The following is a 27992-nucleotide window of genomic DNA, read 5'->3' as shown; positions in this document are numbered from 1 at the left end:
CAGATATGTAATACATTTTATTTTGTTTTATTTAATTTATTGTTATTATTTTGTGGTTATGAAGTTACAGGAATTTCCTTCTAAATGACTGTTGAAATAATAATTTCAACAAAATAAAAATGCACACAAGCAGTTTTATATTACAAAGGAATTTTTAGATGATTAACATAGACTTGTGCTCTGCCCAAATTGTGTGTGTGTATTGCGCCACAGACAAGCTCCTAACATGTGGGAGGTATGTGGTTAGTCAGTGTTTGGACACAGTAACCTGGACTGATACTGATCAAAGTCTGATCTCTCTCCCTCCCTCCCTCTCTCTCTCTCCCCGTCTCTCCTTCGCTCTGCAGATCTTGGACGGGTCAGGCCATGTAAAATTCTGCGTGGATGCCAGCAAGCCAGATATCGGGAGCTGGCTGAAGCACATCCAGTTTGCCCCTGCGGCCAAGCAGCATAACCTGACGGCGTGCCAGATAGATGATCAGGTATGTGGAGACCATCGCAGCCTGCCTGGCAGAACAACCTCAACAAGATACATGACAAATATGATCTGAAGAAAAGAGAGAGGGAGAGAAAAAACATGTGGATGACTTGATTTTGAACTCCCACATGGTGATGTGTCTTCTGAATCTTGCTGTCTGGCTGGATGAATCAAGTGCAACTGAGAGTCATTCAGATCTTTGAAACTGCTTCTTTTTTTCTTCTTTTCTTTTTTTATGAACACCGCTCTGATGCCAGAAGGCTTCCCTGTATTTTCCGATGTCTGTCCTGTCTGCGTGCTGTTGTGTTAAAAGGTGTTATTGTGATCCAAGTCAGATAGTCCCATGAGCTGCTGGCCCACCCTGCCTTCAGTACACACACACACACACACACACACACACACACACACACACACACACAGCTCTCCCCCACGCTGCACCGCAGACTCTCCTCGCTATCTGTGTGTGTTTTCTTTCTGTAATTGTGCTCTGGCTTCTGCCGTGCGAGGACCACAGGCCAGGATCAGAGGCAGCTCGCTGAGATGATAGTTCCGCACACTTCCCAGTCACGCTTGCGATATAAACTCTTAGATATGCCAGGAATGCCAAAGTCCTTTTGCTGCTCACCTGGCTGTACAGAGAGGTGCGTGCTACACACATGGGGGCCTGTTCACCTCAGTAATCCCACGGCCAGGCGCCCCTCCTATACAGACACACTCAGCAAGGCAGGAAGACAAGAGGCTAAACTTTATTTGACATGTGTACGGAGCATACCACAGCTTGACCCGAGTGAAAAACATAATCTAGCCTGCGTGTTTGTCCTCTCTTCTCACTGGTGGTCCATCTAGATTACTTGTTGAGTGTCACCCGTTGAAATTTCAGCAAAAAGCACTTGTCAGTAGAGTATTCAATAACTCAATCCAAATACAGTAGTAGACATTTGGTGTGATTGGCCCTGAAATTATTTGGAAAACTTAAAACTGCTCTTCCTTCACGTGTCTGTGTCACCCTCACCCTTCCTGCGCTCTCAGCAAAGAAGGACGAGGTCGCGAGAGAGAGCGGGTAGCCCACGCTCTTTTCATCAAGAGAACGGGGAAGAAGAAGAAGAGAAGCTTTCCAAAAGTACTTACTCACTCTCCTTTAAAAGAGACAGAGAGACAAACAAGCAGCGAGAGCTTTCCTGAGCTGCCCTCTCCACGAGGTGTGACTTGCTGTCAACACTGTGGTTCTGCTCGGGTGGCTGTGTAAGGCTCCGACAGGTCACGGACATGGCTATGATGAGGTGATTGTTAAGTATTACACACTGTCACAACACAGCACAATGTGCCGTCTTTAAGCCTTCCGGGCCAACATTGGTGTTTTTGAAAACACACTGTAGCGTCTCACAAAGCCTGTCTGTATGTTTAAAATTAATAGACTAAAGAGGGTGGTCTTGTAAAGCTGCTGTCAGTTTTTGATAGTGTGTGTGTGTGTGTGTGTGTGTGTGTGTGTGTGCTTATGAGGGTTGTTTTGTGTCCATGTGTGCGCAGACTTTTATGTGCATTGACTTGTTGTGAGTGTGTGAAGTGTCTCTGGAGTGTGTGCACACACCTGTAACTGCCTGGGTTTTTACATGTATGCATGTGTGAGCTTTCGTGTGTGTGTGTGTGTGCGTGTGTGCGTGTGTGCACACTCTGCAGGACTGTGAATTGTTCATTGCGGTTCAGATGACTCCCCATGCTCCTCATTCCGAGCTGGAAATGTTAGAACACACAGTACCTGATTCCAACAGGTTTTTACTGCCACAGAGAAGTGCTGAGTCTAAACCCAGCCTGCAACCACATATTACACACTCGCCGCACGACGCGTACCATCACCAGATTTCCACAGAAGGGCCTGACCGAGCTACCCAGGGCTGACATGCTCTGCTAAATCTTCCCTTCAGAACTAAATTCAAACGAACCTTCTCACCATCAGCAGAGACGACTTGTTATATGATTTATTTTTAGATGATGTCGTACAGAGGCAGCAATTTCCAGGTGCGTTGGTCATTATTTGGTCCTGGTTCTTTTCAAGCACCAATTTAGCCCTGCCAGTGTGAGAGTAAAACTGGCCTCCGTCCTCCTATTTCTGACCCAGTTCTGTTTATCATAAAACTTTATGACCAATCTCAGGAGGTTGAGGGAGTGAGAGAGGAATGACCGAGTGTGGAGAGAGAGAGAGAGAGAGAGAGAGAGAGAGAGAAGCCTGTTTTGTCTTACTGAGGGAAATGTTCGGGATCCCTCTCCCACACAAAGCTCTACTACACTGGCATAAAAGATCAAAGCTGTGAGAGCATCTGCAGACAACATAATCAAACAAATAATCAAATAGTGAACTAATTACAACTAAAATTGATATACTGCATAATGATAGAGGACAATAAAAGATATGAGCGGCAATCTTCTCACATATCTGACATTTTATGACAAAGATTTTCTTGTTCCAGAGGAAAAAATAAAATAGAAATAATAAAAATAAACATTATAAAACATTATATATATTATATTATATTATATTTGTTATATTTGTTTTTCTCCAATACTAGAATTAGCTGCACATTCAGTATTTTAACTCAATTCAACAAGGACAGCCTTTATTTTTATGACCTTTCTGTTTTATTGCTTTATATATTTGACACTGCAGAGTGGAAAGCAACAGGAAGGAGTGGAGAGGAAGGAGATGGCAGGTGTTGCAGTTTGTGAGTCACCCTGAAGTAATTAATTCAACCTGCTGTAATGCGTAGGTTTGAATCCAGTCTTTCACAAATAGAACCAGCTCTCTGAAGAGATCTGAAAATTATATGTTTCTTTTTTTCAATTAAATGCTTTTTTGTTTTTAATTATTAAGAGAAAATAGTTAGTGAAGAAAAAGAATCTTGGCTTAACTCATTTATACTTGTTAAATCTTTGGCCTTGCTACACAGCGCTCAAGCTCTCCTGATATCCTCATTTGTTTGCTGATGCACCGAGCTGCAGCCTGAGCGCTACTCGCACGGATCCTTCCCCTGATCAGCATGTTTCGTCGTTAAGATAATTAGGGCAATTAGTGCTTGAAAACCCTCCACTGTGCTCCTCACTCTACTGATTCAATTGAAAGGAAAATGGATTAAAAGTGTAATTAACATCATCCAACGAGGCCCTGAAGAGCCTTTCAGAAGACAGTGCAGAGGGATATGAGCGTTAATCTCATTCGCTCTATTGATTCTCACTCAGTATTGAGGAGGATGAAGTGGCTGAGGGGCATATTAGCAAAGCACTGCCAGTCATTCACTATGTAAATACACTGGAGGTGAAACCATGAAGTGATTGTAACTCACTGAGATAACAGCTTGACGCTTATTCAGTTGTGAAAAACGCTGAAGGATTCATTAAATAAAGACATCGGACTTGAAAACTGCGATGCTGGTTATTGAGATCTTAGAGGACTAAAACACCTAAAAAGTCATTTTGGAGATGCAGAGTTTCCACCTGACACTGATGATATGTCGAGATGCCAGGACGTTACTGTTTCTCCGTGAGGTCGCTTTCCCACAGCTGACTCAACCTAACATGAATACAGCCATGTTGGCTTCCTTACATGTTCATCCAATTTGCTGGAACCAGCTGCGCATTGTGTGCTCATGCTCTTTATTGCTATCTAAGTCACGAAATGGTTTTGTGTAGAAGCCAAGTGATGGTGACTGCCAAACTCACTGTACATGTTGCATGACCCTGATAGTTACAGGGAGGTCGCAACACATGTGGACATGCGCTATTGCATTCGTGCTACTGCTGAGCAAGCACACGTAAACCATGTAGTGGGCATTCTTCTTAAACTTGATGTTTTGTGATTTCTTTGGCTAGATATAAAGAATATTGGGGGTTTTGTATAATTTTATGTCGATGTTTAACCATTTTTTAATCATTGCAGTGTAAACCTTGGTTGTGGGCTGTGGTCTCATCTTTCTTTTCTGTAGTTTTTAGGTGTTGAAGTAGCTTAAGATTTTAAGTTTTTGCACAAAGAGCAGCACCCAGACTGAGAGTTCATTGTGGCAGAACAGCGTCAGTGAATGGCATACCTGTCAAATGAGCTCTGTGTGAGCGAGGAGTCGGCCCACATGGGTGTGACCGGGGGAAAATGTGACTGTGTTTACTCTGCTAATGACTAATGGTGTCAAGGTAACAAAGTAGTCCGATTGTAGCCTCTGATCCTCTCGTGGTGGCAACCTTTTGACAGAGAGAGTGAGCGAGAGAGAAAGATATCTAGTGACTCAATAAATGAACATACATAGGCAGAAATAATAATAACTGAAAATAAGTGATCAGCATATCGTAGACAATAAGATTCGGTCAGTGAGGAGACGAGTTTTCCTGGCTACTACTGGCCTGTGCAGAGCCGACTAAAGCCGTCAGATTCACGTGAAAACGCACAGCCCCTGGTCACGCTCGTGTATTTACAAAAAAGAAATGGTTTAAACATTTCCTGAAATAATTTCTTATGTGTTGTTTTTGTTTGCACTAAGAGTACGAAATGGCCTTGATGCTGAGGCGGCTCGCAGTGTGAACTCACACACCCTGGCTATCTTATCTGCAGAATAGCCTGTTATTTTAAGCCACTGTTAGACTGCTGGCAGTCAGAGTGTGTGTGTGTGTGTGTGTGTGTGTGTGTGTGTGTGTGTGTGTGTGTGTGTGTGTGTGTGTGTGTGTGTGTGTGTGTGTGTGTGTGTGTGTGTGTGTGTGTGTGTGTTAGTGTGTCTGTTAGTGTGTCTGTGACATGCTAAGGATGACCCCTGGCATCAAACACTGCGTGTCTTCTGTTCTGGAGTGAGTCGCTGCCTTTTTGTTTGTGTGTGTTTTCACTGTTTATCTGTGGCGGCCCTCGGGGGGGGGGGGGCTGTTGGGGGAATTCCCCTCGTATTCGTAATCACCCTCCTGTGCCTGCTCTTGTGTGCACTTACACTACCCCAAAGACACATCTTCTTGTGCAGCGAGTGCAGAGCTACAGAAATGTTTATTGATCCCTAAAAGAGGGAGGTCAGAGGTCAGGCTCAGAGCCAGACTCATCGACACTTCCGCAAAGTGGATGTTTGCTGCTGGATTGAAAGACTCACCTGGGCCTTCAGTCTTCCTCACTATGTGTTTCTTAATTATCTCCTTTTATTTGTAAAACATACTAAGATTTAGACTCATAGTTGCACTTTACCATGAGCTCGTACTCTTGTATTTATGGACAAAGTGGTTTTGACAGTGTCCATAAATTTTTATGTTCCAAGGCCTGAGTCCGCGCCCTGGTAGCTCTCCAAAGAGCCTCCCTCCTCAGTCTTGGTATCAGTCTCTCAGAGCGGAATCCCTGCAGACTCACATGTCTGTTTGAACTGCTGTTTGATTGTTTCTGAATCACAATATTTTTGTGGCCTTACAGAGGTGACGGACACAGGAAAAGAGCGTGTCAGATTGTGTATGCATGCACGTATGCTCTATGAAGTTCCATCCTTGTTCACGCATGTGTGTGTTTATGGTGTAGACGGACGTTAGAGTTGGGTATGTCAGGGATTAAAGCTCCTGTTGGGACCCTCACAGTTCAGTTCCCTTTATTCTTTCTTAGAAACAATGGGCGTGAGGCAGCGCTATTGCTGATCAGGGCTGAATTTTTTTTGCAAACTTAACCTCAGCGGTTAAATGAATGCAAATGAAAAGATTTAAAACTAAAATGCTACAAAAATAAAAACAAGAATATTTTTGGGAGAATTAAATTTGGTGGTTGATATGAAATGTGTCTCTCCTGGTCTGGATAACTGTAATGGCTCTGGTTTAGCCCTGTAATGGGAGTCAGACTTGTAGTGCCTGTCACCCTCCCACTGACTTTCTTGGCTGCTTAGATTTTATTTTTTTGATGCCTGAATTTAAATCATGCGTACATGCTACCACAAAGCTACATCAGTTACTGTGCACCGATCACTTCTCAGTAATTGACATGCAAGAGCTCTGCCTGCTTTTTTACTTATTTCTGCTCCCTTTACTCCAGTGACTCTCAATCTAGGAACTTCCTGTGCTTCAGCGAGTCACAGTGGAGCCCTAAAAAATCCACAGTGTCATATTTAGTATGATATCATTTGCCAAAAGTTAGAACAATGACACAAACAATTATAGCATAGGCGACAGAATACCTCATGATCTTTATTGTGACCAAGATATTTATCATGACTCTCTGTACCTGTGACCCGTGCCTTCCCAGAAGCAACCCCCCACCCCCTCAGTGCATTTCTAATAAATTCCCCCATCATCATTGTCACGTCGCCGCGGCAGAGGAAGGTAATATGTTAAACCTCCAAAGCATGCCAAAAATACGCCATGTCCGATTGTTTCACAGAGAAAGACCATTGTGTGTCCATTGTGTGGGAAGCACAACAGTCCCAGGGTTTCTCAGCTGATTCTTTAAAATGACCGACCCCCTCCAAATACACACGTGTTTAGCAGGGACATACTTTCATAATCTGTACGTATTTTAGATGAAACTTGTACCATAGCTATATTATATAGAAATGCTGAAGCTTCAAAAATAAGTGGATCAAGGTGGACTTCATTAAATGAGCAGCTAGACGTGGTGTTAGTTCACTGTTTGGAAGTTTCATCCATCACTGAAATACTCAATTAACAGAGTGCATTTTTTAACAGCTTGCTTATTTTATCACTGTTTATCACCATTTATTCACCGCTTCTTGCCTACTGCAATCATTACTGGAATCCAGTTAATGTGTGTGTATACACACACACACACACACACATATATATACAGTGTTTATGAGACAGTATGGTTGTTTGTGCTTTAATTTTGTTTTCATGAAGATGGATGTCTTACGTGATGATTAATTACAAGTTAATGAGTGTGTGTGTGTGTGTGTGTGTGTGTGTGTGTGTGTGTTTTCATGCGTATGTCTCCTCTGTGTATGTGGTGGTACAAATATGACAAGCATGTACACATTGTGTAGCCGATTTGCATGTGTGTGTGCTACTCTACGTGACCTCTGCTGGTTTAAAAAATTGGTAGCTACGCCCGCATTGCAATGCAGTTATGGACAAAATGCAGTCAAAACAAAAACAGCTGCACCGTCTCTGCAGGACATAAAAAATGACAAGTTCAGCACAGCAAAATATGTTGATCCGTACAATTTTGTTTGACCTTTGTAATTAAACTGTGATATAAAAAGCACAGTTGAAATCATAATCCCCTTGTGTCTGTTGCAGATCTTCTACAAAGTCACCAGAGAGATTTTCCCCGGCGAGGAGCTGCTACTTTTCATGAAGGCTGAAGAGTATTCATGTGACACCATGGCTCCTGATATTCATGGTCTGCACCCCAAACACACATTTCTCTCAATTGCCAAGACCTGAACAGCACATACACCTCACTTAAATGCATAATATGCTAATGTTTCTCCCTGTCACCATGCAGAGGAGAGGCAGTACCGCTGTGAGGACTGTGAACAGCACTTTGAGTCCCGCAACCAGCTGCTGGACCACCAGAAGCAGCCGTGTGGGATGCCCCCCTCCTCCTTCCTTAACCCAGGTTTGATTTTTATTTTTAAATAGGTGGGCTATCTTTATGCCATTGTGACCAGTGGTTACCGAAGAGTGACAAGAAGGATGTGTAGCTGGACTCGGAGAATATGACACTAATGATGCGAGGGCTTTGTTTCCCACCGGAGCTCGGGAAAATGAGATCATACAATAATGCACTGTGGAAAGAAGAGTCTACAAACTGGCATAAGTTATGTTTCATTTTATGAAAGCTGAGTAAGAGAGGATGCCACTTGAAAATGTTCAAATTCCAGAGTAGAGCATCCTACATTATTTGTCCTTCAAACTGCATGTTGTTATAGTAGTAATAAGAGGTTCAGTGTAACTTGTGTGAGACTGGACCACAGAGGCAGTAATTGACCAGGCCACTGCGGCAATGCAAATCATTAAATTTTCCCCATATGATCTATGTAATGGAATAGACCACACCTCAAGACTGCACCACTCTCCAACTTGCTGTTACACCTAAACACATCATTCCTATATAATTTACATTTTTAAGTTAACTTGCAGTCCTTATAGGCTGTATACATTTTGTACAAATACGTCTGATGTACAAATTGTAGGTAAACCCAAAGACCATAACATTTAATTTTGACCAGTCTTCCAGCTCAGGACAGATTTAAACAGTCTTATCATTTCTGGTGTATCTAGGAGGGGACAGTGACCTGAAGGCCCAGGAACCTCAAGACTTGCGACCCCTCCATATGTCCCATGGTCTACACGAGTGTAAGGAGTGTGACCAGGTCTTCCCCGATGTCCAGAGGTAAGTGATTAGCTGACACATACACACGCACTGAAACATGTAATTTATTTAGGGAGATGTTCGTCTGAGAGCTGGAGCTGTCAGACAGCGATATGATAGAAAACAATTTTCCAAGTCCTCATTGTTATTCTGTGTTTCCTGCAGTCTGGAGGCCCACACTCTGTCCCACTCTGAGGAGAGGGAATATAAGTGTGACCAGTGTCCCAAGGCCTTCAACTGGAAATCAAACCTGATCCGACATCAGATGTCGCATGACAGTGGCAAGCACTACGAATGTGAAAACTGCTCAAAGGTAAAGTGATGACTTTTGGAGGGGATATTGAATTGATGAGCTTTTTTGTTTAGGTGTCCTCGCGTCTGCTTTGCAGAAGCAGATGGTAACTCCCCCGTGTGTCTGTGTGGTTGCTTCCCCCAGCAGGTGTTCACAGACCCTAGTAACCTGCAGAGGCACATCCGCTCACAGCACGTCGGGGCGCGGGCCCACGCCTGCTCTGACTGCGGCAAGACGTTCGCAACGTCTTCAGGCCTCAAGCAGCATAAGCACATCCACAGCAGTGTCAAGCCCTTCATGTGTAAGTCACTAAGACCCTACCTATGTAAGTCTCCTCAGTACGTTATAATAATAATAATAATAATAATAATAACAATATGCTTGTGACTTGCCTTTAATAGAAAAACTGTGATGTTATTGCAAAAATACATTTTTATCAAGAGTCAGTCATGTAATGTTCTACAGGAATTACACATGGGATTATATAGTAGCTGTGTTTCCCATTTCCACCATTTCTTTTAAGACAAGAGTCCTGCAGTTTTATCTGCATCAGCACTCTCACACAGTGCTGATATGGTGACAACAGCATTTAAACTAGCATGTAATTTGATTCAATCCCACTTGGTCTAACCTTACTCTCACAGTGACCCAGCCCCAAGTACTGTTGACGCTACAGCTAACAGGCTTTTTCTTTCCCAGTTGCTTTCTCTCATACACACACACCCACACACACTTTTTGTCCCTGCTCTTCGGTAAACGCTAACTCCTGCAAGACCCAAACACATTTTGACCCTTCACATTTTCGCCACCTCACACCGCGGATCTGATCTCCTTCCCCTAAAGCATTATGACCTTCACCCTTTGCCCCGTCTCTCTTTCCCTGACCCTGCACACCAATGCACCCACATGCAAGCTCACAGAAACCTGTCCACACACCAAATACACATTCTTTCAAACACACATTAACGCACTCACACATGTATACATAGGCCGGAGTGACTGCATCTCCACTGCAATCCTCTGACTCCCCTTTCTCCCTCCGCCACATGCACCATTCCTCACAAATAGCAACCACATGTACAGCCCTCTTCCCTGTGCTCCCTCCGAATAGGAGTCCATTTGCTGTAATCAGCAGAAAATATGCAGGTTTAAAAACAACTAATGGCTGTGTAAAAAAGACAGAGCGGCCTCAAACATGACGGCTGCCTGGGAGAGACTATGTGTGTGTGTCGGAAGTGTGTGTTTGTGCGAGTGCTCTGCACGTATGTGCGTGTTTTGGACAGTATTGTACTGTATGCACACGTGATTCTGTTTGTATGTTAGTGCACGCAATGTGTCAAGGATGTGTGTGTATGTGTCTCAGAGCATCTCTATGAAAGTGAGGCACTCAGGCCTGCTGGGTTATTAATTTGGATACTCAGCGAGCCGCTGCTTTGCCACCGCTCTCCCTCTCAGGAATGTGTTTATAATATTTTGTTTCAGTTTATTAAGAGCTGACGAATACACGCGTGTAGTGAATCAGATCTCTCACTCAGTGTGTCATGTGTGTGTGTTGTTAGTCTGTAAATGTCACAACTACATGATTTATGGTGCAGGGCTTTTTCTTGTAGTTTGCTCAGGCCATGTGGCTATACTTGTAAAAACACGCGCGCACACAAAGAGAGAGCGATGGAAGCAGCTATCCCCTATACACACACTGAGTGGGTTGATCTAATAACTTATTTACTCTTAGAAATTATTCATTCATTGTGTGGACGATACAATCTTTTATTTTACACATAAATACTTATTGTGAACGTGTACAACCGAAGCTCAAACAGATTAATTTTAATCAATTGAAAGGTATTCAGACACGGTCTCCAAATGTCTTCATCTGCATTGCGAGACACATGTGCAGCCCCCAGAGAGGAAACATCATGTGTAAAATCAAAGGAATCAGGCACATTTTTTTCCCAGATGTGTTGAAAATGTTTTCAACTACCTCTCTGCCCTGATTGTGTCCACCAAAGCCAAGCCACAAATACACTTCATTTCAATTTAGTTTTCTGGAACTATTCATTAAAATAGACTTTTTTCTAGAGATTACATTCACTCTTGGCTCGAGCATTCCCATTTGGCGTTCCTCTGGGGTGTTTATTTAAATCTGTTTCCACAATACTTTTTCCTGCTCTTCCTATCCATCTCCTTAAATTGCCTCTTGTGCACCTTGTGGCTGGAAGGCATCCAAAGTGCGCAGAAGTGTAATCACAGTGTGAGCCTAACCACTTCCTTATCCGCATTCTGCAGATCTAATAACAATGTGAACAAAATCAATCATCCAGAGCTGCTTCTAACTGCTTTCTGATATTATCGGATGATCAAAGTCTTATTGAAACTTCAGCTGTAGTGTAGCTGATCTGCAGAATATCCTTTAGTGTGGGAGGGGGACAATGAAGAGGAACTTCTTCCCCCTTTCATAAACTGCATTCTTGACTTTTATTAGAATAACAAGAGAAAAGAGCATGGGAAAACAATATATACTTGGCTACCATCCCACTTTGTAAATTCGAACAAATCATCCGTTGGTAGTAGATAATGTTGGCAGACTAATAATGGCGATAGATAATGTCAGACGGTGAGGTTTTGTCTCAGGGCCGGGTGTTGCCACTGTAAGTCTCCCAGGGTCAGACAGACATACAGGGGTTGACTGTGGGAAGGTCACTTAGCGCAGGACGACAGGGACCCAGCTATGGGGACAAGGTGAGGGGGCTGAGGGGGTGACAGGAGAGGCCCGGAGGGGGAAGGGGGAAGAGGGAAGAGGGGCAGTAGAGGACGTGAGACCTGTCCCTGGGAACCGGACTGCAGGATAGGATTCATTCAACTCCGCTTCCTTCACAAACTTAAAATAGAGCCATTGTACTGCATGCGGCTGAGAATGTGTGTGTATCTTTATGTCTGCATGCCTGTGTGTGTGTGTGTGTGTGTGCGTGTGTGTGTGTGTGTGTGTGTGTGTGTTGTTTCTCTGTGTTATGTGAATATTTTGTGAATGTGCCTGCATGTCCGTGTGTGTGTGTCTGTGTGTGTGTCTGTGTGTGATTGTTTATGGACTCCCTGGGAGCGTCCCTGGGAGGACAATGGGGCTGGAGATGCCTGGGAATTTGGTTTGATGTGCAGGTGATGAGTGGCAGCAACTGACTCACACCATCAACCAAACAGATTCCCTCACAATGCCAGGATTTGGACACACCCCTCCTCCTTATTTTGCTGGAAAACTGTTGTCAGAGTATTGATGGGAACACGAGCATATCATTCATACTGTATTTCCTCTGCCTTAGCCTCAGCCAGCCTGAAGCATGTTAACTAGAGATGACATAACATATGATATTATTTTCTGTGTGTGTTACAGTATACTGATACGTTCTATATCTGTCTCTGTGTCCCGGCAGGCGAGGTATGCCACAAGTCCTACACCCAGTTCTCTAACCTGTGCCGCCATAAACGCATGCACGCTGACTGCCGCACGCAGATCAAGTGCAAGGACTGTGGGCAGATGTTCAGCACCACATCCTCCCTCAACAAGCACCGGCGCTTCTGTGAGGGGAAGAATCATTTCACAGCAGGGGGATTGTTTGCCCAGGGTATGCCTCTCCCTGGCGCCCCTGGCTTGGACAAATCAGCTCTGGCGATGGGCCACAGCAGTGCTGGGCTGGCTGATTACTTTGGGGCCAGTCGCCACCATGGTGGGCTTACCTTCCCTGCTGCCCCAGCATTTCCCTTCAGCTTTCCTGGCCTCTTCCCCTCTGGACTCTACCACCGGCCACCGCTCATTCCTGCCACCTCTCCTGTCAGACAACCAGCCCATGCTCCCGTCATTGGTCCAGGAGCAGACCTGAGTAAGAGTCCACTGCTGCCTCCCAGCCCTGGACTTCTGGAGTCCAGAGAGCTCCTCAAGGCTCTCCGTAAAGATGGTGGTATACCTGGCAACCAGATGCCAGGTTCAGAGCTCCATGCCCAGAGCTCCTCGTCCACCACAAAGCAGCGGAACAAGCAGAGTGACCAGTCGGAGAGCAGCGACCTGGACGATGTCAGCACGCCCAGTGGGAGTGATCTGGAGAGCACATCTGGCTCCGAGCTGGAGAGCGACATGGACAGTGAGAGGGAAAGGGGGGCTGCTCGAGAAAATGGCAAAGGACCCAAGAGGAAGGCCAGTGAAGGAGGCCCCCAAAGCCCCAGCCTGACCGGCAGCAGTGCTGCTAAAGACTTTCCGGGCCCTTCCCTCATCCCATCCTCGCTGGACGAGCACACAGCTGTAACAGGGGCTGTAAATGACTCTATTAAGGCCATTGCCTCCATTGCCGAGAAGTACTTTGGCTCCACAGGGCTGGCTGGCCTGCAGGACAAGAAGGTCGGGTCTCTGCCCTACCCCTCCATGTTCCCACTGCCTTTCTTCCCAGCTTTCTCTCCTCCAGTTTACCCTTTTCCAGACAGGGACCTCAGACCTCCAGGCCTGAAGGGCGAGCAACAGTCTCCAGCAGATGACTGCAAGAAGGCCCAGGGCAAATCTTCATCAGAGTCACCATTTGACCTCACTACTAAGCAGAAGTCTGCCACATTTGCCCCCTCCAAACCAGAGGCTTCCAACTCCATTGGTCAGGATCAGCCGCTAGACCTGAGCCTGGGAACTAGGGGCCGTGGACGCAATGCAAGAGAGGAGGAAACAAAGAACAGCATGGGGTATGAGGAGGAGAAGGCAGTGGTAGAGATCCCAAAAGCTGACACCTCCTTACAGCATGCCAGGCCCACCCCTTTCTTCATGGACCCCATCTACAGGTATTGTTATTCCCAGTAGCTTACTTAACTATAAGTCACTACTGCAATTTTACGTCATGTATAAACAACAACATACTGCTGTTACACATTGTATTATGCAAGAGCCTGAGAAAGTTTTCATACTGCAAAAACTCTTCTGGTGTCATTTTTCTGTCATATAATTGCTAATTGTACATTGTTTTTATAATACTGAAAATAAGTGTACCAATATTTGCTGTTGTACATGCGTTAAGAGCTAACAGAAATCTACTATTAGCAGGGTTGAGAAGAGGAGAATGAGCGATCCGTTTGAGACTCTGAAAGACAAGTACATGCGGCCAGCTCCAGGCTTCCTCTTCCATCCACAGGTAGGTTCTGACTGTGGCATCAGCGGGAACTGGGACACGTCGGGGCATTTAGAAGGAGTATAATATGGTGGCACTGACCTTGTTTGCACAAAGGACTAAATCACACATTCACACCAATGTAACTGCATTTGAACATTTGTCTCAACTCTTGTTCAGTCTGGCCCATTTGAGTTTGTGTTGTGATTTGATAACTCTGTCCCAGGCTGACCAAAGTGGATTAATGAGGATTAGTATACGGCTCCAGCCTTATCCAAGCTACTGCCTGTTAAGCCCGTTGTTGGCTATGTGAAACAGATGTGGCAGAAAGAAAGGGCACACTCTGACACGTCTTCCCATAACATATCTTTGATTACAATGTAAAAAATGATATTCTCTTAAAGCAATGATTTCTGCCCCTGGGTTCAGTATTTCCAGTGTCAGGGACTCCATATGTATGTGTGTGCGCGAGTGCACGCGGTTGTATATGTGTGTGTGTGTGTGTGTGTCTATGACGCGTTACATTGACGTTCATTTGTTCAATCTTCCCCCACGGGTGAGAACGGTCCTTCGGAAAGTGAAAACACCACTTTCTCAGGCATATGATTTTTTTTCCTCTTTTCTGGCCGTTTCAGGTCTGGTTTTTACAGGCTGTTTCATTTGTCTGATTTATATCCCCTGTCCAGACTGCTGCATGGGCCCAGCCTGCAGCAGCCACATGGCCGTCCCACACGCCTTAATGAGGTGTCCTATCAGTAGAAACACTAACAGAGTGCTTAGGCCATCTTTATGACTTTATGATGTCTGGACACACAAATCATTCCCAGAAACACCAAACCTGGGTAGGTCTAAGCCAGACCAGGCAAGGGGCCCTTCTGTATACTTTTGAGGGGGTTTGTTTTCAGTCACCTGACTCACTCTTGAGCCATATATCAAAAAAGAGGTTGCAAAGCTGAGGGGACTGGAACTTTTTTTCAACTTTAGTGATTCAGCTTTTTATTTCCTGGCAGAGAATTTTACTGCTAAGGAATACTGGCTTAGATTACATACTGGAATTGTATTTGTAGCCTGCTATAATGAGCTTATTGAACACCAGGAAGTGTTGGAAACTATTAAAGCCTCCTATAATTCCAGCGTCATAACTCTGCAGATAGGCCGCTTATTGCTCATTCAAAGTTGATCGCACCGAGACCCATCATTCCCTCTGTGCCCATATGTGTCCAATCAAAAGCTGTTAATTCATGCGTCACTTCCTGGTTCTGACTGCTTTCTCTTTTCCTTCTGTTCCGCCCCTCAGTTTCGTTTGCCAGATCAGAGAACTTGGGTAAGTTCCTCTACGTGTACCTCTACCAAACAGACCCCATCCCCAAATTAATGCATGGGCTGCACAGCAGTTTACAACTGACATCACCCAGCATTCGCATGGCTTTAGCCCATCACCGTCACGCATTGACTGGACTTTAGGTCCGTTTCTGGCCATTGAACCGCTTTCTTATGTTAATACAAAGACATGAAATGTTTATATTGTACATGATGTTATGTTATTTTGTACTGATTCACCTTGAGTATTTGAGCCATGCTTTTTGATTCGTTTACATCTTTATATTTAGACGTATCCTCTCTGATTCACATGAAAGGGTTTAAGCGGGGATTTCCAGACGAGCTACACCCTGTCCATCCGACAGCTCTGAATATATGTTTGCTTATTTGGAGAATGAAGCAGGGCTCTTGCAAATGGGCATGGGGGAGATGAGTGGAAGGTGGGGTGGAGGGGTGGTGTTTAGTGGGGGGGCTGCTTTACATCAGCGCTAGGGTAACAGTCTCTTTGGGACACTGGCGGGGGGAGTGGGAGGTTAGTTCCTCCCTCCAAACATCTGGTTCCCGATAAAGATCAACAATTGAGAATGCATCTCGCTAATTAAGGCCCTCACAGCATCACTGACATCTGAAGATAGCCAATCAACTGCTGGTCCCAGAGCGACGCTACAGCAACAAGCAAGTTCACAGACATACACACACTGCCTGGGGGGGAGGACAAGGGGGTTTTGGGAGGTGTGTGTGTGGGTTGGGGGGGTCTCTTATACAAAGGAGTAGGGGGGTTATAAAACCTTTGAAAAATCGCTTTAGAGCAAAATGTGGGGCCATTTATCCTCTTGTCCTTTAAGTCGAACATTTCACACACACAGCATTGTCAAACAGTGGCCTAATGAACCTGGCTCACCATCCATAAAAAACGTCTCAGTGGCTGAAGTGTAATCTGTGGCAGACTGATGGTTACTAGTTTCAATCATTAATATAATCTAATCTATTGGATTGGATATGTGAATTGGATATGTCATTTACTGCTCGCCTGAAAGCAAAGCATATGACTGGTTGAGAGAGAAACTGCCAAAACACTTGCTTGCTTTTGGAACATTTTAACCCCAAAATTTGATGTTACATAAAAGAAAGATTATTATGCCTGTTTACACCAACATGGACCATGCAGCAATGGTTTGAAAATCAGTTCTGAACTGTAAAACATTAATACTAAATCTATATTAATTTTGTACGTTAAATATTAAAAAAAAAAAATTACGTCTTTTGCCAAAGCACTTTTCCAAAGGCAAGTGCCTCGTATCCAGTGACAATTTCATTTCAGGACTATGCCTTTCATTTAAAGGATACAGAGGCAAAGGTTGACCAAAGATGTGAGACTCTTAATATAGTGCAGCAGCACGAGTGCGTTGAAGTGGTGGTCAGAATTCCCCAGTAGATGGAGCCGGGATGGAGTAGTTTCAGCTCTAAAAAGTGTCTTATCGGACAGGCTCGATACTGCCGACAGCTTTAGGGGCCCTAATGTTCCCAAGAGTTATGGGTTCTCGTTTAGCAAGGCAGACAAACCGAGCATTCACACCAGTGCCTGAAAAGAGCCCAATGAAATACACAGTGCACATTCAAAAGAAATATGAAAGCATTTCACCTCCCTCTTCCCCACAACTCCTTCGCCTATCTTTCAATCCACTGCCCTCCTTTCTCTCGCTCTCTCGCTCCGTTCTCTCCCCCTCTGTCTCTCCCTTGCCTTTGATTCATGGCATGCAGCATTGGCATATTCATAATCAAACGGACCTGACACTCCACATCCTCCCTCAGTGGGAACGTCGACGGCTGCGGCAGGAACTTTACACTCGGCCGTCACTCCTAATCAGCCGCTCCCAACACCAGGCTCCACCACCATCCATCAGCCCTACTCTCTCCGGGCTCTGTTCGCTGCTTCTTTCTTTCTCTCTTCCTTCTTTCTTTCTTTCTCTCTCACTCTTTCTTTCTCTCTTCCTCTTTCCTTTTCCACTCTTCTCCCCTATCGTCTAGTCCTTCATCATGCTTCTTCTCCGATTCTCTTCCTCCGTTTCTTTCCCCTCCGTCTGCTCCATCTTGGCGTGAAGCCTGAGAGTGACAGGGGGTGAAAGCAGGAGATGAAATGTCAGAGTTGGAGCAGGGCTCCAGTGGAGGACCCGAATCACCATTGATTTGTTGCCTTATTGAAATAAGAATAAGGAACAGGCTGAAAATTCAATACACGCAAAATAATGCAAATTTGTGTGGCCCCTTTAAAAAAGGGGGAAAAAACCCTCCTGTGTGTGTGAGATGGGCTGACAGGCCCTGCGGCCTACTGGGACCCCCCTCACCCCGCTCCTCTCTCTCCTCCTCCCTCTAGTTCTCCCTTCACTCCCCCTCCAGCCCCCGCTCCTCCCCCTCCCCGCCCCTCTCAGCACAGCGATATCATTATTACCCGTGTCTGGCCCTTGATCAGTAATGTCAACATCTTTCATATTGACGAATGTGCTGTCTGCCCGCATTGTGCACAGAATAGTTTACAGCCCAGCAGTGGACATGAATCACTCCTCTGCCACACACACACACACACACACACACACACACGGACACGGACACGTATCTGACAACACACAGAAACACTCTAAGCACGTACAATCATGCTCACATACTACACACATGCCTGTAAGCACACACACGCGTACAAATGCATTACAAATACATTCCTCTCTCTCACTCACGTACATATATTTTCTCTTTCACACACATTGATGGCAATTAATCAACTACGGCCACCATGCATCGTTCATATACATACACACACACAGACCAACTGACAAGTACACATATCTCCTCTGAGAGTATCTGATGAAACTAAATGTTGAGCTTCATTAGTAGATTGGCTGCAGTTCTTAATCCTATGTGAGTGTGTGAGTGTGTGTGTTTATGTATCACCTGTACATGTATATGTGTATTTGTAACATTCAACATTTCACACCTGCTCTCCACTGACCACGAATGGGAGCGTACTGCTTTTTTGTTTAACTACAAAGTTATGAATCAATATCAAATGTACTTGTCTTGCACATATACCAGCGATTTGACCTTGTGATTCATGAATCATTGATGAACGTCATAATAAGAATTCAACCAATACCTCTGTCACATCATTTCACCTGGTTTGACGCCTGTAAACAGCGCTCGTCAGTCAAACAAGATATGAACACACCTGTATAGAAAGTATGAATTATATATTCAGTGAAAAGCATTTAACAGTAAATCGGAATCAAGTTTATAAATATTTGGCATTTGTGCTTAATGTAAAGACATGGACAGCAAATGTAAAAATGTATGGTTGCTGTAATTCTTTCAGTGATTGGGACATATGCCCCTACCGATATATTGGCCTAAATTATTCATTGCATTTTGCTTTTTGCATTTTATTGCATCCTGCAGTCTGAAACCAAGAAAAGTATTTAACCACATCCTGCAGCATAATTGCATGGCTATCTACAGTATCCAGGCAGTGAAAATATTCATCGTGTATTAAAATTAAAAGTGAAATCTCACAGCTTGTTAAGACAATATCCTTTGTTTCTGATGTAAATCATGTTTGCTCCAAGAATTTATTTTGTCCCAAGTGACATGATCGCGATGCAGCTTTCAGAACTGATAAAACTATTCAAACATCAGTTTCTTTGCTTTGCGCGTTGCTGAATGTTGCTGAAAGCACAAGGCTAAACTCCTCACTCTGGCCTTCCTCCCTTCTGTCTCCTCAGATGTCGGCCATCGAGAACATGGCAGAGAAGCTGGAGACGTTTGGCTCCTTGAAGCCAGAGTCTGGTGACCTGCTGCGCTCCGTCCCCTCCATGTTTGACTTCAGAGCCCCACCCTCTGCACTTCCAGAGACGCTGCTGCGCAAGGGCAAGGAGCGCTACACATGCAGGTAACTATGGCAACTGGTTTGGCATATATTATTTCAGTTTTTAACTTTCATGTTGGTCATATATTAACATTACTCTATGGCAAATAGTTTTGATATTGGCACTGGAGTCTTTTTCTTTTGCTGAAAAGTCTTTTCTAAGAGTGGTGGGTATTTTTACTTTTTCTGTGGACGTGTTTTACTGAGGACGAGTTACAGCAAGAGTTCCTGTTCCTGTGTTTTTTGAATATTAGAATGATACAGATTTTTTGATTACTAAAGTAATGTAGGTAACTTTAAAATGATTTTTTTCTTTTATAGATATTGTGGGAAAATATTCCCACGCTCTGCCAACCTGACCCGCCACCTCAGGACTCATACAGGAGAGCAACCATATAGGTAAGACTATTTCTACAAGAGTCTCAAGAGCCACGTTCTCACATACCTACTGTCTCTTGGAGCTGTCTGTGTGTGTGTGTGTGTGTGTGTGTGTGTGTGTGTGTGTGTGTGTGTGTGTGTGTGTGTGTGTGTGTGTGTCTGCGTGTGTATGTGTGTATGTTGAGGAGGTGTGTGGGTGTTTAGTTTTGGTTTGAGCTGTTATAACGGAGGAGACAGTCCAACAGCAACATGTCGGCTGAATATCATCCTCCTCTCTCGCCTCTCACCAGCATATCATCCTCCTCACTTCCAAGAATACACACCATATAAAAGTAGTGATTTGCACAATAGCGCATTATCTGCTTTTCTTTCCCTACAAATATGAGTGAAAGCAACAAACATACTTTCACACAGCGCATTCTCGAGCAGACAGAGACGGAGAGATGCAGCTCATTTGTTAACAGCGCATGGATGTTTTCCCAGGGAATTCTTGTCTACAGTTTGAACAGAGTTTATGTGTGTTTTCTTATGCCGTAAAAGCCTGGAATGATTATCCTACTGCTAAATAATTTGCCCGATGAAAAATGGTGTCCGTCACCAGGGTGACAGGAAGGAGGGGGGGGGGGGGGGGCTGGGCTGGTAAAAGAGCAGAGGGGAGAGGGAGGGAGGAAGTTTGGTGAAAAATTGGGGTGATGAGGAGCGCAGGCAGATGTCCAGGCCCGGCAGCTGTGGTCATTTCTCTTGTGCTTATGAGGCCAGACTCTGCTAGCCTACTTGCCGCATCAACTAGGGCTTTCCTGCCAACTAAAAAAGCAAGTTTCTTGCCTGCAAAAAGATGTACAAAGTTTCTTAGCATTTAGTTTCATGGGAAGCTTTGGTAACCATTGTAAAAGTCTCCCTGCCATCCCTCGTTTTCCAGGTGCTGCTGAGGTAGAAGTAACAATGCAGCGGCACTTCAGTACACATGTAAAAATGAATCTTGCACATTTACTACATGTGGATAATGAGTAAGCCCTGGCTAGCTCTGCTCTGCTTTGTAGTTACTAAGGTAGTGGAATGTTGGCCCAAAGCTTGGAGGAGGCCTGCTGACCACAGGGGAGAGAGAAAGACAGACGCAGGCCTCTACTGCCCCAGCCTGATAGCCTGCACTCCACACGCTGGCATGCCATTAAAGATCACCGCTGTTTATTGTAATTTTTTGTGGAGATAACCGGGGGGTTTCCCGAGGGACAGCCAATCGAGCAAGCTAATTCCACCAGAAGAAAAGATGTAATCTTCTCGTATAATTTTGCATGAAGAAACTTGGCAAGAGGCTCTAATTTTGCAGGGCTAGAACCAAATCTGTTGCGTGCTTATTTTGTGAGAGAAGAATGCAATTTTATTGCGCTGGCTGGAGATAAGAGGCAGAGCTGTTTCACCTTAAACAAGCTCCTCCATCATGTCTGGGACTGTGGGACTGCTGGGACTGTCTGTATGCGAGTGTGTATGTGTGTCCCACATTATGTATCCCATTATGTTTCCCAGAGAACAAACCCCGGGTTCCTGATTCATTATGCAGTACAGTTTGTTATTCTGACCAGCAGCTTGTGCGTTTTGCTGTTTTTGTCATTTCATGATTGTTGAAAGGCTTTCTGCTTTTCCTGCAGGTGTAAATACTGCGACCGCTCCTTCAGCATCTCCTCCAACCTGCAACGTCACATTCGCAACATCCACAACAAGGAAAAGCCCTTCAAGTGCCACCTGTGCGATCGTTGCTTCGGTCAGCAGACCAACCTGGACCGTCACCTCAAGAAGCACGAGAATGGCAACCTGTCAGGTGAGAAGTCTTGAACATACGTTTTTGGTTGAAGCCTCTTTTCTTCTTTCCATATTTTATCAGAGAAAATGAGAGCTACTTTGCTGATTTGTGATGCAGCAATACATTGTATTCATAAGTCCTTCTGCTGAATAATATTAAACATAATTTACTCACGATTGGAAACAATTTTAGGAGCTGAAATATTTAACTGTATAAATCTGTCATCTACCTCCGCAACAGCACAAAATATTTTTTTGAATGTGCTGCTTTCATCAGCAGCACAGCTTATGGGTTTGATAGGTTGCATCACTCTTACTCTGAATCAGCAGAACAAGCAGTGACACCAGGCCAGCAGCTCAGAGAAGTAGTCCTTCAGAGAGGAGGTTTCCACTTAATCAGACACTATGTCCACTCTATCAAATATGAGATCGAGCACCGGCCAAGCTTTCCCTTGGCAGCATCAAACAATGTATCCCCTCACAAAGATAGTAGATTATTAATAATAATTGTTAAGCAGAAAAGCTGTTTGTCCATAGTTGAAATAAGGTCCATTATCACAAATGCATTTTGTGTGGCCAAGCATTGTCAAAACCCAAGTAATTGTATTTTAAATTGTAGTATCTCAAGGTTTCCTAAAATACCAAATATGTCACAGAGAAGTCCATGGAAATCTTTCCCTAATGATGTAATGTGTCCACGATTACATCATTAGGAAAAAATTGGTTTTGAATATTTCACTCACTGTAATGTCATTGAAGCATTGGAACCAGCAGATACGCTGTCATAGAGTGATATATTTGAAGCTACTTATGGGAACTTTGGGGGAACAAACATGTGTTGAAAACACTTCATTTGATTTTTTTATTTATGTTTTCAACAATGAAAACATGGATTTTAAATGCATTTTATTGGAGGGCACGCAGCCATCATTTAGACACGTTTTGGTACGTCATGGTGCAACATGTCTTGTATTTGCAAAGTTGATTATATTGAAATTGAACACATCTTTTGATACAAAACTGGAATATTTTTTCTTTCTGCAGGCACTGCAATGTCGTCCCCGCAGTCTGAACTGGACAGTGGCAGTGCCATATTGGATGACAAAGAAGACTCTTATTTCAATGAAATAAGAAATTTCATCAGCAACACAGGCCAGAACCAAACATCACCGGACCCCTCTGAGGAAGGGTAAGCGCAGTGTTGTGTGTTCATGTCTGAGGGCCTTTTTTTCCTGATCAGTTCTCAAATGATTCAAATACTCTAACAACATTAACATCATTTATCTGGAACTATACCTGCTAGCCTAACCTACATCACTGCACATTGAACTCTTGTGTTAATTACGACTACATTAGGATTGTTGGACTTAAAACGGACTCTAAGGGCTGGAATAGGTATGAATAATGGGTCAGCTGCCATCAGCCCATTTTAGACCTGAATTTTCATACCACCCAGCCAGCCCTTGATAATTATCACATCATGCTCAGGGGGTTGGAGTGGAGAGCAATCATCGGTGATGACATTTAAGATATAGGCAGGTTTTGGAAACATGCAGCTCCCTGTATCAGTTGCCTTCTGGCCACACATATGAACAGATATCTGTGTGCATGCAACTTCGTCTGAGCATTATGCAAATAAATTCTTGGAGCTGTGATCAGGTCGGACAGCAGTTGAGAGGTCTGCTCAGGTCTCTGAGTTTGTTTTCACGTGCCTCACGTTGGTGTGATCAGATTGGGAGTCCAGATAGAGATCTCGCAGACTGGTGTATGATTGTGCAGGAGGCCTGTGAGAGCAGGACCCGGCGGTAGAGCGTCAGAGGGAAGGGGAGAGAAGCAGGAGGGGTGGGGGTGCAGCAGTTAGCCCACCACATCTGGAACCAACATGTCTGCCTACAGGAAGAGGGTAGAGGGGGTGGGGTCAAAGGGTCGGCCCGTGTTTCCTTTCAAAGTGCTGTGCTCCTGACTACTTCTGATAGATACTTTATCCCCAGCAAATTACCACGTTTGAAAGCGTAATTAGCGAATCTGTTTTCTTAATCACAGAGCTCTTGCTCTCTTTTCTGGAGCTCGTCCCTTTTCTCAGCCCTCCAAGCTCGACACGGCTCGAATACCACCTTGTCAGCCTCAAACTCCCCATCCCAGCGGGAGTTCTGTTGAAAGCACAATATTATCAGCTGCTGATTAAAGAGAGAAGATGATGTGGATCCTGTATGTCTAAAATATAATCCCCTCTCTCCCCTTCTTCTACGGGTGTTGCACGCTCAAATGCGTCCGTTTCAAATCCAGTGCAGGTATCCTGTTTGTAGGCATCCTATAATTATGTGGTGATGTGCTTGATGTGTTTTGTTTCCTATCTACTTCCCCATGTCCAACTCTCAGTCCTCGTCTCTGAATCCTTTGTGCGAGAAATGGCATTTTTGGGAGCTGACGAAAGACGTCCCAAAGTGTAATTAGTGAATCAGTCTTAATGTGGTTCCAGATGATTTAGCAAATGGTGGTTTCCTGTGGCGCTGAGACAGAGGGACAGATTAAGACTCAGGCAGTTTGGATAGCGAGCCCTCTCTCCCTGCACAGGGATAGAGGAATGGGCCGGTTGGCAACGCTCTCATAACTCTCCCACCAAATGGGGCTGTCAGCTAAATATTTTGCCTATTAGATGAATACGAGATAGTAGAGAAAATAAACAAGGAGAGAGGCAGAGCACTCCAGTTAAGTGCTGCAACGATCAACCCAGTGCTGCTGTGCCCAAAGGGGCCCCAGAGCCTCGATGACAAACGGGATTCCGGCTCTCTCGATCCCAGCTGCCATGTCCTGCCTCAGATCCACCGCTCTCTGCTCTTTATCCCATACACTCCTTTGTTTTTGTATATATAGAAAAAGGATTCTCTCAAGAACTTGTAGGAAAGGAAAAGACAAAAGCCAGCACCCAATATATATACTAAACCTATATATAGTTTTCACTTCAATGTCTTATTCCATATGTTACGAACTTAACAAACGCCAGAAGAATTCTTTCTCAATTTCTTGATTACTTATAAAAGGAGTGTGTTTATAGAATGCACAGCTAATAAGGTAGATGTCACTGTCATTTATTCGTCCTGAACATGTCTGCTACTTCATCAAGCTGTATTGATCTAATCGATGTTCCTGGCCTGCAGGTTAAATGGCGGTCCATTTGAAGAAGAGAAGCCGCTGGTGGCCGGCCATGGGTCGCGTGACCTGGAAGACGAGGAAGCGGAGGAGCTTGGTGCTGATGAAGAAGAGGGGGAAGAGCCTAGCAACACCTCTGGAAAACCAGAAGGCGAGGTGCTCCCTAGCGGCCTCAGCGATGAGATCATGCAAGACGAAATGGACTTTGTTGGGCCAAACGACTTAAACCTCAACTGTAAAACCTCTCCTAGGAGGTAAATTCGATACAACTAAAATATCATTTCACAATGTGTAAATAATGATGTGCTCTCAAAAGTACCTTGAAATTGCCTTATTTTAATTTCAATTCTGCTTGACCTCCAGTTATAAGGACGAGGAGGAGCAGAGTGGCTACTCAGCCTTGGATCATATTCGTCACTTTTCGGAAATGCGCAAGCTGGAGGAGAGTGAGCTGAGTGGAGACGAGGACGATGGATCATTTGGCTCCCCCTCTCTGACTGAGGCAGTCAAACAGCCCCTCTTTAGGAAATCCAAGTCTCAGGTAAAAGAAACATTGACAGTTCAAGTGCGTGCACGCCTGTTTACCTACACAATGTATATACATATTTGCATTTAAGCACGGTAGTTAAATGCAATCCATCTCCCTCTCCCTCAGGCGTATGCCATGATGCTGTCTCTGGCTGAAAAGGACTCTCTCCACCCGGCCTCCCACAACCCGGCCACCATGTGGCACAGTCTGGCACGGGCTGCTGCTGAATCCAGCGCCATCCAGTCCCTCAGCCATGTATGATGACACCCCTTTGCGCTTTCCCTTTCACCTTTCAACCCCCAAACCTGACCTATGGCACTGGGAGCCCATTGCAGGGGCTATGTGCGGGGCCCCTGATCGTCCACAGAGTGACTGCTGAGCAGAACCACGGCCCATCTGACTGCTGAGCGGAGCGCCTTACACACAAAGCAGGGTCACTGTCCACGCAGAACCCAGCCCCAGCCCCAAAAACGTCCAACAGATAGAGAACAAAAACGTCCCTCTGAGACCTTAAAATTGATTTCTTACATTAACACCAACCAGGATGATAGCAATGATGATGATTGTGGTGAAAATAATAATGCTAAAGTAATAATAGCTGTATTTATTCTGCTGAATTTCTATGTTTTGCACAGCGAAGGCAGCTGGTGGACATGGAAGATGGATGTGCTGATGTATCAATTGCGAGACTGCATTTATTGCCCAGCACATAGAAAGCAAGGAGAACATTTTACGCTGAGAGTTTGGTTGTGTCTCTAAGACAGCCAGTTTCAGCCTACTATGTTTCACTGTGCGTAAAGCAAAAGAGCCCTGGCTCATCTGACAAAAGTATCTTTAAAATGTGTTACAAGAATTCCCTTTGACCCCCAGAGATCCACAGGTGTTTCTCATAAATATGCGTACTTGATGATAAAAATGAAGGGTGGGGTTGGCGACCTCAGTTCAAATGAAAACCGCTCCATGTAAGGACAGCGCTAGCAGCGCTTTAATATCACTGAAGTCATTGAAGAACAAATAAAAAAAAGTAATTGTTAAACTGAAATCAGGCCAGTTTCCCATCTGCGTTTTCATAGCTGCGTGTGTCTGCACAATCATAGCACTGTACACAAGTGTCTACCAACTGTTCTCCACTGCACTCCATCCTGCCCGCCTGCGCTATCTGTGAAAGGATATAAATAGATTGTCTTTTTAGTGGAAGAGAAGAAAACACAATGTTTTTTTTTTTTGTTCTTTTGTTTTTTTGTTTGTTTTTTACTGATAAGTAGCCAGTGCTGAAGTTAATTGTTGTTCTGTAAAGGGCATATGTCTTTTTTCAAAACCCTTGAATCCATCCTAGTCAGCCAACAATACCACTAAATAGCCTGAATGCTAGTCGTTAGCTACTCCATGCTCGTGTGTCTTTCATTTTTAGACAATCATGATTTTGTTTTCATTTTTTCGTTGGTGTTGTTGTTGTTATTTGCTGTTGTATGTTGAGAACTGTATTTATTTCTTGGCAAACTGTAGTTTGTTTACTGAATAGCACTGCTCTTAGCCCAGGTGAAGGGGAGATTCCTCACCGGGCCTATCCCAGAGTTCAATGGGGTTTGTAGATTACATTTGAGTGCCGGATAGTATTAAACATACAATTCACTCCTTATTCTTCTAATGAAACCGGTCGATGAATAGATATTACTTAGGTTTTTTTTTCTATGACAATTTAATGATTCAATTGTAAAAAATGAAAAACATTATAAAGAATGAATAATAAAAAAAAAAGCCAGGTATAATTTCTTCATAAACGCATGATTGGTCTGGTAAGATCTGTATCTGACATTTTCTACGGTTGTCTGCAAGCTTGTGTGACGTTCGGTTCATGTTAATCCCTTGTGCCAAACTTATGATAAATAACAGATTACTTTCATTTATTCTCCCGTTTTGAGGGACCAGATTTTTCTGTTTGTTTTTGTCGTTGTTTTGTTTATAATCGATTTTAAAAAGTAATCAGCAAGTTGAGGTACTTTGTTTTAATGCTTTCTACAATGTAACTGTTATGCATTTCAATTCAATACTGTGGGAGGAACAACTAAGAAATAAAGGACTACAATGTGGATTGACATATCTTCCATTCTCTCTTTATTTCTCTTTCAATATTTTACTCGCCCTTTGTCTCCCATCTTCCTCACACCTCCCCAGTCCATATAGTCCTTCTGGCTGCCCATCATTTTGGCACAAAATAGTATAGATTTATACTAAGAGACGTGAGTCAGAAAACCACCTGGCGCTTTCTTCTGGCGCTCCCATGGCCTCCAAGAGCGAGGGAGAGCCTGAACTCTGGTCCTCTTTTTTTTTTCCTCCAGGCTTTGGCTCGCATAGAGAGAGGGAAGGAGAGAAAAGGCTGGAGAGGGCTTGAATGTGGTAGTGGGAGCGGAGGCAGGAATGTGTCCTCTTTATTTGTGTCCATTTGTGGGGCATGATGGATGAGTTGGGTAGATGTGATGACCTGGCTCATCGCTCAAACGCTCAATAAGAGTCCCATCCTGCAGCAGGCCTCCCCATCCGGCACCCCCCTCTGTCACTGCTGCCAGCCAACGTGGGCGGACATTGTGGCTGGGAGGGTTGGAGGTTCAGCAGCTCCATTGTCCGGAGAGTAGCTCGGGCGGGGGGTTGGAGAATTGGGCATGACAGTGAAGATGGCTGGCGC

The 27992-nt window shown here is 44.4% G+C and overlaps 1 protein-coding gene across 4 annotated transcripts; it reads left to right on the top strand.

Annotated features, from left to right (window-relative positions):
- The first annotated feature begins 347 nt into the window (after positions 1-347).
- Positions 348-27407, top strand: mecom (MDS1 and EVI1 complex locus). 4 transcript variants are annotated; one of them, XM_070905229.1, is made up of 16 exons: positions 348-482; positions 7721-7823; positions 7929-8042; positions 8708-8819; positions 8964-9111; positions 9238-9391; positions 12516-13899; positions 14159-14246; positions 15520-15546; positions 19313-19479; positions 19777-19854; positions 21480-21649; positions 22675-22819; positions 24789-25034; positions 25144-25321; positions 25436-27407. In XM_070905229.1, exons 2-16 carry the CDS (start codon positions 7775-7777, stop codon positions 25568-25570), a joined length of 3195 nt encoding a protein of 1064 aa, XP_070761330.1. In that variant the 5' UTR covers positions 348-482; positions 7721-7774; the 3' UTR covers positions 25571-27407. The 4 variants fall into 4 exon arrangements, with proteins under 4 accessions (XP_070761330.1, XP_070761329.1, XP_070761332.1 ...); XM_070905228.1 differs by having other exon boundaries at positions 9235-9391; XM_070905231.1 differs by lacking the exon at positions 15520-15546 and having other exon boundaries at positions 13524-13899.
- Positions 27408-27992: the final 585 nt, after the last annotated feature.

The sequence above is a fragment of the Enoplosus armatus genome, chromosome 5 (genome assembly GCF_043641665.1).
Source record: "Enoplosus armatus isolate fEnoArm2 chromosome 5, fEnoArm2.hap1, whole genome shotgun sequence".
NCBI classification, from domain to species: Eukaryota; Metazoa; Chordata; class Actinopteri; order Centrarchiformes; family Enoplosidae; genus Enoplosus; species Enoplosus armatus.
This window is presented reverse-complemented; position numbering and strand designations above follow the sequence as displayed.

What these genes read in the sequence shown, in the direction of transcription:
- mecom (XM_070905228.1), top strand. Translation starts at nt 7,775, where the DNA reads ATGAAGGCTGAAGAGTATTCATGTGACACCATGGCTCCTGATATTCAT. An exon ending in CTCCTCCTTCCTTAACCCAG is followed by an intron (nt 8,043 to 8,707) that starts GTTTGATTTTTA and finishes TGGTGTATCTAG; the next exon opens with GAGGGGACAGTGACCTGAAG. An exon ending in AAGGAGCGCTACACATGCAG is followed by an intron (nt 19,480 to 19,776) that starts GTAACTATGGCA and finishes TTTCTTTTATAG; the next exon opens with ATATTGTGGGAAAATATTCC.